General features: G+C 53.3%; 1 protein-coding gene across 2 annotated transcripts in view; it reads right to left on the bottom strand.

Annotated features, from left to right (window-relative positions):
• The window catches only part of UBASH3B (ubiquitin associated and SH3 domain containing B), a 170,464-nt gene that overhangs the window by 32,911 nt on the left and 126,270 nt on the right, over window positions 1–11,283 (bottom strand). Inside the window, exons 2-4 of one of the 2 annotated variants that reach the window (XM_006148801.1) lie at window positions 5,983–6,036; window positions 4,931–5,117; window positions 1,371–1,569 (exon numbers count right to left, since the gene is read on the bottom strand). In XM_006148801.1, coding sequence (XP_006148863.1) covers window positions 1,371–1,569; window positions 4,931–5,117; window positions 5,983–6,036 — 440 coding nt within the window. Of the gene's footprint in view, window positions 1–1,370; window positions 1,570–4,930; window positions 5,118–5,978; window positions 6,037–11,283 lie in introns of both variants that reach the window. The other variant, XM_027771988.1, reaches the window with a different exon arrangement.

Here is an 11,283-nt window from a genome sequence, read left to right as displayed (position 1 = left end):
CGAGAGGGGCGGTGACAGCAGCGCTGTGAAGGGCTGCACCGACTTTGGGGGCTCGGGGTCTGTCCAGTGGCATTGGCCAGTGGGAGGTGGCAGGTGATAGGACACTCTGTCCTAGTTAACAGAGAACAGCTCAGGGTGACAAGACCCAGGAAACCCCTGTGTGGGCAGAGGTTCAAGTAGAGGGCTCTTTAATCCTGAACCGGGAGAAGCTGTGGGCTACGAAGGAGGACGTTCCTAGCTCAGTGTGGGGCAGTCCCTGTGCACCTTCCAGGAGTAAGTCCTAGACGGCCTCTCCAAGAGGTGGCAATGTGGCCGTTTAGTATTTTCACGAGGATGCAGAGACCTGCCGGGCTCGCCACCTCCCAACCCAGGCCACTCCTCCTCAGCCCTTTCCTACCCCTCCTACTGTGGCTTAGATAAAAGTCCCCAGACACGCTGGCGTCGGGCCCAGATCACATTGTGGTATTCTGTGAAAGCTTACTGCCCTCACTGTGTCCCAGGGTGAAGCTCATGGGCCGTAACGGGCTCAAGGTGGTGGCTCATGGAGGCAACAGTCTCACGAAGACATTTATGATGTCTCAGGAGAGAGACCGTGAGTGCCAGTTCTCATGAGAACTGTTTTTTTTTGTTTTGTTTCACTTTGTTTTTAGCAATTTTTGCTATAGGGTGAATGTGCTCTCCTGTGAGACAGACAGACAGAAAGAGAGCAATCGCCCCAGAGGGATGGCCATGCATTGCCCCTAGTTTCGAGCCTCTGGGTCCGGACTTGAACCGCGGTCAGTCATGTGGGAGTCCAGTGCTGTTACCATAACTCCATCTGCTGGTCCCAAGATCTGCTTGTTCCAAGGCAGAGATCAGTCAGGGCCTCTCCCTCTCTCTCTACACATGCCCACTATCCCCCGAGCTCCCCCTGGCCACGCTGCCAGCCCCGGACGGGGACTTTGCAGCCACCACAATGTGAATTTGCAAATAAACTATCTTCTTTATGAATGCGCCTAAGTTCGGGTGTTTCTGCTTTTTCTTTCCTTTTTTTTTTAAAAAAGATATTTTTGCTATAGGGCATGTGTGCTCACCGGAGAGACAGAGAGACAAAGCAAGAAATCCCCCCTTGGGGTGATGGCCACGCCACAGTCCTCTCCTCTGTGCTCCTCTCGGGATCGTGGGCATGCACGCATGCATGCTCAGAGTGAGGGTTAAGTCCTGGGTTTGGGACTGACACTGCAGTCGCCCACATGGGAGTCCAGCGACGTAACATTATGCCATCTGCTGGTCCCAGGCGTTTCTGTTTTCAGTGTTGTAAGGGATGAGACGCTTTCTGTCCTGACTGACAGTGCCCGGGGTGGGGCTGGCCTGGCGTGACGGCTGCTCACCCGTTTTAGATGCGGCCTCTGCGGCAAAGTCGGCGGCGAACTTCTTGAGGACCTCGGCGCTGTCCTCCTTCACGAAGAGGCCGATGAAGTTGGAGGAGGTATAGAGCTCCAGAGGCAGGGGGGCCGAGAACTTGCACTTCCAGCGGCTGACGGTAGCCTGCAGGGCTTCCCCCAGGGCGTCCACCTTGCTGTCCTCGCACTGGCAGGGGAGAGAGGGGGCTTTGGTCAGGGACAGGAGACAGAGCGGTCTGCTCTACTTAACGCCTAATCCTCACCCTGGAGGCAGGAGGCTGAAATGCAGGATCGCTCCTGTGCCCCAGGAGGGAGGAGGACGCAGACCCCCAGTCCTCCCGAGTAACCCCGGTCAGTGACATGGATGAGCACATCACCCCTCCCTCCTTCCCTTGATCTGAAGTAGCCCCTTGAACCCAGGCAAAATTCGGCAGGGCTGACCCAGCAGAGCAGAGCGGGCGGAGGAGCTCCTGGCCAAAGGACACAGCGTTCCAATTAGACAGGAAGGGTAGGCTCAAGGGAACGTCCAGAGTGTGGGGACTCCGGGTGATGGCAACCGGCTGTCCTTGAACACTGCTGCGACAGGGGGTCTGCAGCGTTCTCGCCACAGACACACGGTGTGCGAGGTGCGCATATGCTAATTAGCGTGACGCAGCAGTTCTGTGACACATGGATCCATCAGACCAGCATGTGTCATACCACCCATACATACATGTCTTACTCGTCAACTGAAAAACCAAATGTTCTTTTGCTCACGAATACAATAAAAAAGAAACTAAAATGGAACGCAGGACGGGGCAGGCAGGAACACAGCATCCGGGGACGTGGTGTGTGTTCCCCGCTGTGCCGCACGCTCTGTACTTTCCCATCCACACCGGCTGATCACGAGCTGACTGTGTCCACCCCCACGGGAGCCGGGAAGACTGGGGCTCAGAGCTGCGATGCCACCCTCCTACCCCCTTCAGAGCACCGGGAGAAAGAATGAGTGTCTCGAAAACCCTGAATGTTTTTGACAAAGATGCTGGGATGACTAAGAGGAAATGATAGTCACTTTAATTTTCAAGTGAATGACAAAACGGAAGGTGTGAAGAACATATTTTTACCTAAAAGATAGAGCAAATGAATAGATCTCAAAAAAAAAAGAAAGAAAATGTATTTTTTAAAAATGATCTTCAAGGGGCCAGCAGGTGGCGTAGTGGTTAAGGTGCTAGACTCCCACGTGGTCGAGCACAGTTCCAGTCCCAGACCTGGCGGCTTGCTGTCTCACTTTCTCTCTTTCTCTCTCTCTGTCTCTCTCTGATGAGTGTACGTGTCCTGTAGCAAATTTAAATAAATAAATAAATCGAAATAAAGAAGTATTTTTTAAAAATTATCTTAACATGCTACCATTCTGCTTTGCCTGGAAGATACACGGACACAGTAATTCGTCCCCACCAGCAGAGCTGACGCAGGGGGATGGATTTGCACTTTCTAAAACGAGGGGGATTTAACTCGGTCACTGAACACGTTTTTGGACAGCTAGGATGGCAGGTTAGGTAACTCTGGCAGGTAAAAGGGATCTTTGCTTTCTCTAGAGGGACCTAGTGACCGGGAGCCGGGTAACGCCATGCTCCCAGAGTGACCCAGTGGGGAGGCTCCTCCCTGAATACACAAGAGCATGTGCCGGTGACTGGGGCTGGCAGGAGCTGTCTACTTAACGCCTAATCCTCACCCTGGAGGCAGGAGGCTGAAATGCAGGATCGCTCCTGTGCCCCAGGAGGGAGGAGGACGCAGACCCCCAGTCCTCCCGAGTAACCCCGGTCAGTGACATGGATGAGCACATCACCCCTCCCTCCTTCCCTTGATCTGAAGTAGCCCCTTGAACCCAGGCAAAATTCGGCAGGGCTGACCCAGCAGAGCAGAGCGGGCGGAGGAGCTCCTGGCCAAAGGACACAGCGTTCCAATTAGACAGGAAGGGTAGGCTCAAGGGAACGTCCAGAGTGTGGGGACTCCGGGTGATGGCAACCGGCTGTCCTTGAACACTGCTGCGACAGGGGGTCTGCAGCGTTCTCGCCACAGACACACGGTGTGCGAGGTGCGCATATGCTAATTAGCGTGACGCAGCAGTTCTGTGACACATGGATCCATCAGACCAGCATGTGTCATACCACCCATACATACATGTCTTACTCGTCAACTGAAAAACCAAATGTTCTTTTGCTCACGAATACAATAAAAAAGAAACTAAAATGGAACGCAGGACGGGGCAGGCAGGAACACAGCATCCGGGGACGTGGTGTGTGTTCCCCGCTGTGCCGCACGCTCTGTACTTTCCCATCCACACCGGCTGATCACGAGCTGACTGTGTCCACCCCCACGGGAGCCGGGAAGACTGGGGCTCAGAGCTGCGATGCCACCCTCCTACCCCCTTCAGAGCACCGGGAGAAAGAATGAGTGTCTCGAAAACCCTGAATGTTTTTGACAAAGATGCTGGGATGACTAAGAGGAAATGATAGTCACTTTAATTTTCAAGTGAATGACAAAACGGAAGGTGTGAAGAACATATTTTTACCTAAAAGATAGAGCAAATGAATAGATCTCAAAAAAAAAAGAAAGAAAATGTATTTTTTAAAAATGATCTTCAAGGGGCCAGCAGGTGGCGTAGTGGTTAAGGTGCTAGACTCCCACATGGTCGAGCACAGTTCCAGTCCCAGACCTGGCGGCTTGCTGTCTCACTTTCTCTCTTTCTCTCTCTCTGTCTCTCTCTGATGAGTGTACGTGTCCTGTAGCAAATTTAAATAAATAAATAAATCGAAATAAAGAAGTATTTTTTAAAAATTATCTTAACATGCTACCATTCTGCTTTGCCTGGAAGATACACGGACACAGTAATTCGTCCCCACCAGCAGAGCTGACGCAGGGGGATGGATTTGCACTTTCTAAAACGAGGGGGATTTAACTCGGTCACTGAACACGTTTTTGGACAGCTAGGATGGCAGGTTAGGTAACTCTGGCAGGTAAAAGGGATCTTTGCTTTCTCTAGAGGGACCTAGTGACCGGGAGCCGGGTAACGCCATGCTCCCAGAGTGACCCAGTGGGGAGGCTCCTCCCTGAATACACAAGAGCATGTGCCGGTGACTGGGGCTGGCAGGAGCTGGGGTGGACCCTGGGGTGGGGCGACCAGGTGGGGTGCTCCCTCCCTGTCTCTTTCCGCTGTCACTCATGGAAGAACTACATGAATAAACCCAGAAGAGTGACCTAGTGAAGGAAAATTTGTGGGTGACGTCCACAGGCTGCGATCTGTCCCTGTCTACAGACTGCACTCCTGTTCCTGGCTCTCAGTCTCTCCTCTGCCGGCCTCGGCGTGTGCAGTGTAGACGAGGGCCAGCTCGCCCAGGGTCCTAGGAGCGGTGTGGCGGTGCGCAAAGCTGGAGCTAGGGGATGCAGCGAGACCTTGCAGGAGCCACTGTGCGGCCTCGCAGGTCCAGCCTGCTCTGGGAGCCCCTCAGTACCCTGCCGTCTTTGGGGAGGCTCCGGGGGGCTGCTGGGACGCGGGGCCGGCGGCTTACCATGAAGAACTGGCAGAGCGTGATGTGGGGGAAGATGTTGTGCGCCTTGTTCTTCCCGCAGATCTGCTTCGACTGCTGCCAGAAGTCCGAGAGCTTCTGGGCGAGGGGGCCGGTGGGGCGGAGGTAGAGGACGTACTCTCGGGGCAGCGGGTCGTCCAGGAACGGGTCACCAACGTGGGAGAACAGCCTGGGGGCAGAGGGTGGGCCGGCAGGTGGCTTAGGGGTGAAGGTGCTGGACTCCCACATATCTGCCACAGTTCGAATCCCAGACCCGGCGGCTTGCGATCTCGCTCTCCCCCCCAACCCCACTTTGGTCAAAATAAAAAAATAATAATAAAATAATAAATAATTCTTTAGGAAAAAATAAAGATGGAAGGAGCCAAGAGGGCCTTGCTTGAGGATACCAGAAGGGGGCACGCCTGCCCTCCTGGGCTCCCCACCCCGAAATGCACTCCATAGTGCGTTCCAGAGCTTGGGTGTACCAGTTCCTGCTCCCCTGTGGCCACACTGCCCCTTTGCCCCCCTAGAAACTCCTGACGCTGCTTCCAGGAAGCACTCTCGGGGAAATCCCAAATCCTACACCCTTTCAATGGCCCCCTAGCCTCACTCCAACCCACCCGGTCCCTTAGTTCAGTCTCGGTTAAACCCAGGTGCCTCCAAGGAGGAGGGAAACTCCCAGGAGGCTGCTGCAGCTGGGCCCCGGGCAGGGATCCCCCGAAGACAAGCGGGAGGTTTTCCTAAATTGATTTGCCCAGCGTCCACACACCCGCGTGAGTCTGTAAGTGACTGGGGTGGGGGCGGATACGGTGAGAGAGCTGAGAGAGCATCTGTCTTGGAAATAGCCTGAATTTCTTTAAACAGCCCCCAGGAACAGCACACCCGGGGCCAGGGCAGAGGAGGCAATTGACTTGATAAATGGGCCTGTCACCCGGTCTCCTGGCTCCTCTCCTCCCTGGAAGGGTCCACTGAAGAGAGACGCCACAGCCCCGCTCACCCACACGCACTCCGAGTTAATTACATGCTATTTCCCAGTTTGTTTATCTCGTACCCACCAGTCACAAGCTGCCTGAACGCTTCTTCCGCCCGTGGATGCCAAGGCTTTTTGTCTGGAAGAAGAAATCAAATTTCCATTGTTAGTATTTTTAGCCTCCCCCAGCGTTGCTCACGGCAGTGGCGAGGGTTGGGGGCAGACCAAGCCTGTGCGCCACTCACTCTTCTGGGGCGAAGGGTCCAGCAGCCAGACCCCCACCCCCAGGGTTGCCGTGAGGCCTGTGGAAGTTAGGACTCGGAGTTTATTTCCATGGAATTAGCACCGGGTTTGCATGCAGCACCGCAGCTCACGCAGTCTGTTCTCAGCAGTTTCCACATTAGGGTTTATTTTTGCTTCTCTGAAGGTTGCCATGGCTTGTTTTCCCTCGTTCCTCTTCTCCCACTCCTTCGTACTGACCCAGATCCCCCCAGAACACAGAACACACACTCATCCGCAGCCCCTTGGTGGGAGGGGCTGGACAGCGGGGCTGGTGGCTCTGAGACGTGGGCTGAGTGCCCACGATGGGGCGCCATGGCCAGCTCCAGGGCAGACACCCCTGGGGATGAGCGGCCTGGTAAGGGCATGGCCAGGGGCAGCAGCCCCTGCCACTTCTGGAGGGACAACTCAAGGCCCCCAGGGTGGGTCGGTCTCCACGGGATGGCTACAGCAGCGAGGGCCTGGAGCACAGCTGGCAAGCAGAGCTCATCTGAAACTTCAACAGGGCTCCAGGAGCCAGAGAGTTCTGAGCTCGGACCAGCATGGCTGTCTACCCATCCCTGCATTCGCCTGAAAATGCCCTCATGCTTGCATTCGACCAGGGCCTGTTGACTCCTGGCTGTTCGCTCAGCACCACGCCGGCCTCTGGGAATACCACGGTGAGACAGCCCTGTACTGTCTCTATCCCCAGGGAGGCTCCCCCTGCCCCAAAGTTTCTTTTATTTTTTTCCTTCCTGAAAGAAATAGAGACAGACAGACAGACAGAGACAGGAACCCCCAACAGGGCATCCACGCTGCAGCCCACCCTCTGCCTCAGCCAGCTCTGGACCGCAGACACGCATGCCTGGTGTGTTCAGAGAGTCTCTGCACATGAACTGGGAGCCTCCCCCTGCACCGGTCTCCAGAGGTTCGAGTTACCACTGCACCACTCTCCAGTCCCTCCCGGAGTTCTCAGTGCAGTAGGTGTGGAAACATGAGCCCCACAGCGAATTATTTAATGACGCCGGTGGTCAGTGCAATGGAGGGAAAACAGAGGGAACCATAAGGACACACGGTAGGGAGTGCTGACCTGGTCTCAGGGCCAGGGGGCTGTACTGAGGAGGTGGCATTCTGAGTGAGACCTGATGGGTGTGGACACATCTAGGTGGCTGTGGAGGTGGACGACACCTAGTACATCCTCTTTATAGGGATTCTACAGATTAAACAAGCCACGGGACCAGCAGATGGTGTAATGGTTATGACATTGGACTCCTGCGTACTTGACCACGGTTTGAGTCCCAGATCCGGTGGCTTAAAACTCACGCTGGATGCATATGCATGCGTGCCCAAAATCCAGAGGAGAGAATGGAGGAGAAGGGATTGTGGCATGGCCATACCCCTTGGGGGTGAGCTCTCACTTTCTGTCTCTCTGGAGGGGCAGGTGCCCTATAGCAAAAATCTCTCTAAAAATAAATAAGTAAAAAATAAATACGCCAATGTGCACGAGGAGCCCTGGGCAATGTCTGGTGCATTGTCAGTGGCCCATAAGCACTGTCCCTAACCCCGTACACTATGCCGATTTGAAGTCCTTGGGAGGGAGAAGAGAGCAGGGATTTGCACTGAACTGAAATTTTCTTCTTCTTTTTAAAAAAGAGTTATGTATTTAATTGTATTTACTATTATTACCTTAAAATTTGCTGTAGGGCACATGCACTCACCAGAGAGAGAGAGACTGGGAAAATGAGAAAGCAAGCCACCAGGTCCAGGACTTGAACCGCCATCAGCTATGTAGGAGTGCAGTGCTCCAACCACCACACCACGTGCTCCTCCCCTGACACTTTCCAAGCATTGTTTTCCCGATTGGCGGCTGAACCCAACTCCTCCGGCCTTTTCCTACCCCTCTATGGAGCAATCGGAACAACTGAGTCCACGAGAATCATGGGGTCCGACTGGAAGGAGCCTCAAAGACCACCCGCAACTCCAACCCCTTCATTTTACACAAGGGAAAACTCGGATGGGAAGAAGCGAAGAAACTTGCTAACACAACCTGGTTACAGCGACGCTGAGTGGAGGCCAGGCTCCCTCTCCTGCTCCACGGCCAACAGACAAGTTACAGACCTTCCGTTCCTCCAGGAGAAGCCGAGGGCTGATACCACAGGGCCAGGACAAAGAACCCGCACAATTAACTAGGATGACACTGTGAAGGACACGCCTTCCCGGCAGGCCGAGGTACAGAGAGACCCGCTCTGAGCAGAGGCTGGTGCAGAAAATGCTAGAAGCAAGAGACCCCCAAATGCTGTGACCAGGTGTCTGTTTCCTTCCTGCTCACCGGGCAGAGGACACACACCTCGCTCTTCTTGGTGCAGAAGCCACATACCCACCAAAGAGCACAATCGTGGCCTTTCCGAGGTGAGAATCACAGAGGGGTGAAATTCACCGAAACAGCCCGTCCTGTTTCCACGTCCGGGAAGGAAAGCTCACTCGTGTTGCAGACAGCGTGCTCTGTAGGAAAAGGACCCGATTTCTTTTCCCTCTGCCCTTCCCCCAGTGAAACATAGCTGACTGAAATTTCATTTATTGCTTTGGAAGAGCAAGAAGCAGCTTCCGGAAATGAAAGATCTAATTAAGCGATGGTTTCCATAACCCAAAAGACATGTTTTGGACAGATTTCAAAGAAAAATTGAGAAAGATAATATCAGGTTTGGGTGATGAGGCTGTGAAGAAGGGCTAAGGGAATCCAAATTCTCTTTTTCTGAGGAAGACAAGTCCAAGGGGCCCTCCAGTGTGGGGAAGCTTCTCATATCCGAACCACCTTCCCTAGTGAGGGCCAACCAAATAAAATAAGCTTTGGCTACAGCCCAAAGGGCTCGTGTTAGCGACCAGACAGAAATTTCTAGTAGTAATGGGCTTTAATGTGTGCTTTTTAGGAGTTTCTAGAAAATAGTTATCTATCCAAAACAGGGGAGTGCTCTAGGCGGGAGATCGCAGGAAGAATAAAGTCACCTTCTCCGGAGGGGCGTGAGCCGCAAACCGCGTTGCCCCTGTCTGACTGCCTGGTGGGGGATGCTGTGGGGTGAGCTGGTTGCCAGAATCCTGCCCACAGAGCAGACAGAACTCGCGAGGTGGAAGCAGGCTCCCCCTCTCCACACAGCTGAAGGGAGACGGTTGCCATAGAGCCCCACCTCCAGGGACTGGCCCACGGGCAAAGCCAAGGGCAAGTGGGAGGTGGGGGGTGGATCCCCGAGCCCCGGGCTGGGCCTGAACATCTGCCACCCTTGGGGTGACTCAGAAGTTGGCAGAAGGATGACATCAGAGACTGTCTCTGACTTCAGGCAGATAGAAGAGGGTCATCCTTCGCTCTACACTGAAATGCCAGGAGCCTAGTCACTGGGTTGTCACAACAAATGACAACAAAGCCCTTTTTTTACAAAAAGGTTTTTGCCACTGGCCATGTGTGTTCTCCAGGAACACAGAGACAGAGAGAGACAGAGAGGGAAAGTGAGAAACCATCCTCCACGGGGGATGGCCACGCTGCAATTCCTTCTCCTTCCTCCTGAGATTTTGGGTATACACACACACGTACCCAGCATAATTTTCAAGTCGTCAGGTCCAGGACTTGAACCATGATCGGCCACGTGCAAGTCCAGTGCCTTAACCACTGTCCCATCTGCTGGCCCCACAGCAAGTGATGACCGGTTAGAATTGGTGGGACTGTGAGTTGTCTAGTTTCTGTTGTGTTCTAACTCACATTTCACTTCGGAACACGGGCCAGCCCATCCCAGTTAGTCCTAAAACTGGTTCGTAGCAGAATATGAAAAGAAAAACTGACGCGAATGCTCATGACTACTAACAAGGGGGACGAGCCCCACACACGAGATAAAAGCCATGGCTGATCACATTTGAGCGTGTTGCCAAAAGGGGCAGAGGCTGTGGCATCTGCCAGGGCCTGGCTGCCTCTGGCTGGGAGCCCCCTCACCTCTGCAGCAGCTCCACTGGGTTTTGGGCTCCAGACAGGCCTGGCCCCAGGGCCAACTGTACCCTTGGGCCTTTGAAGGGTGTTTGGAAAGGAAAAACGCCTTGGTGAGTTTGCCTGTGAGCAAAGATGGCTGACTGTTCTTTCTAGACTAAGATGCTTGCCAAAGGGCCTGGGAGAGTTGGCTTCAGGCTAGGGACCGTGGGCTGCTCCTCGTCCTGACCTCGCATGGTACACCAGACGAATAGCGAATAGCGAGGCCTACTACCTACATTCAGACCTTCTTTTCTTCTCACTCCAAGTCTCTTTTAGACAAAGACTTGCACATTTAACCCATTCCTAACCTAAGAAATTCTATGCCCACCCATAACCTACAAGTCCTCGCTTCTACATGTCCCACCTTCTTGAGCCAGGATGATGAAAAGGCTCCTTACACTGATTCACACCTTTGTGTCTCCTGTTCTCAGAAATAAATAAAAGAACTGTTGTGGGGTCAGTAGGTGGTGCAGTGGTTAAGGCGCTGGACTCCCACATGGCTAGGTGGTTCGAGTCCCAGGCCTGGTGGCTTGAAACTCACGTTGGGTGCATGTGCGTGCATCCCCAAAACCCCGAGGGGAGAGTGGGGAGAGGGCATTATGGTGCGACTGTCCTCTCCGCAGGGTGATGTCTCGCTCTCTGTCTCTCCCTCTATCTAGTGAGCACACGTGCCCTGTAGCAAAAATCTCTAAGAAAAAACAAAAAGAACTGCTGCGTCTGAACACCATGGGAAGCATTTTTGTGCTTCTCAAGGTCGTGCTTAGAATAAACCACGCTAATAATTATTTCCTCAGCGCTTGGTTATTTTCATCATCACCTGAGACAAAGTAATGGTTTTCTCTCCTCCCTCCCCTCTTTTTCCTTTTTATCCCTCCCTTCCTTCCTTCTTTCCTTCCTTCCTTTCTTTTTATACATTCTCTTTTTTTATTTATTAATTCACTTTACACCATCACAACACACAAATGAATTTTCCATCCAAAATACACTGTGCATTGTCTCAATCAAGTACATCCACATATATGTTCTCAGCAAATAATTTTCCAATTCTTACGTCCTGCATACCTTGCCCTTTGTCTTGCCATCCCTGATTCCCCATCCCCCACCCTCTGCTATGTCCCA

The sequence above is a fragment of the Tupaia chinensis genome, unplaced genomic scaffold (assembly GCF_000334495.1).
Source record: "Tupaia chinensis unplaced genomic scaffold, TupChi_1.0 Scaffold000247_1, whole genome shotgun sequence".
Lineage (NCBI taxonomy): Eukaryota > Metazoa > Chordata > Mammalia > Scandentia > Tupaiidae > Tupaia > Tupaia belangeri.
The sequence above is the reverse complement of the archived record's forward strand: the minus strand, read 5'-3'. Positions and strand labels throughout refer to the sequence as shown.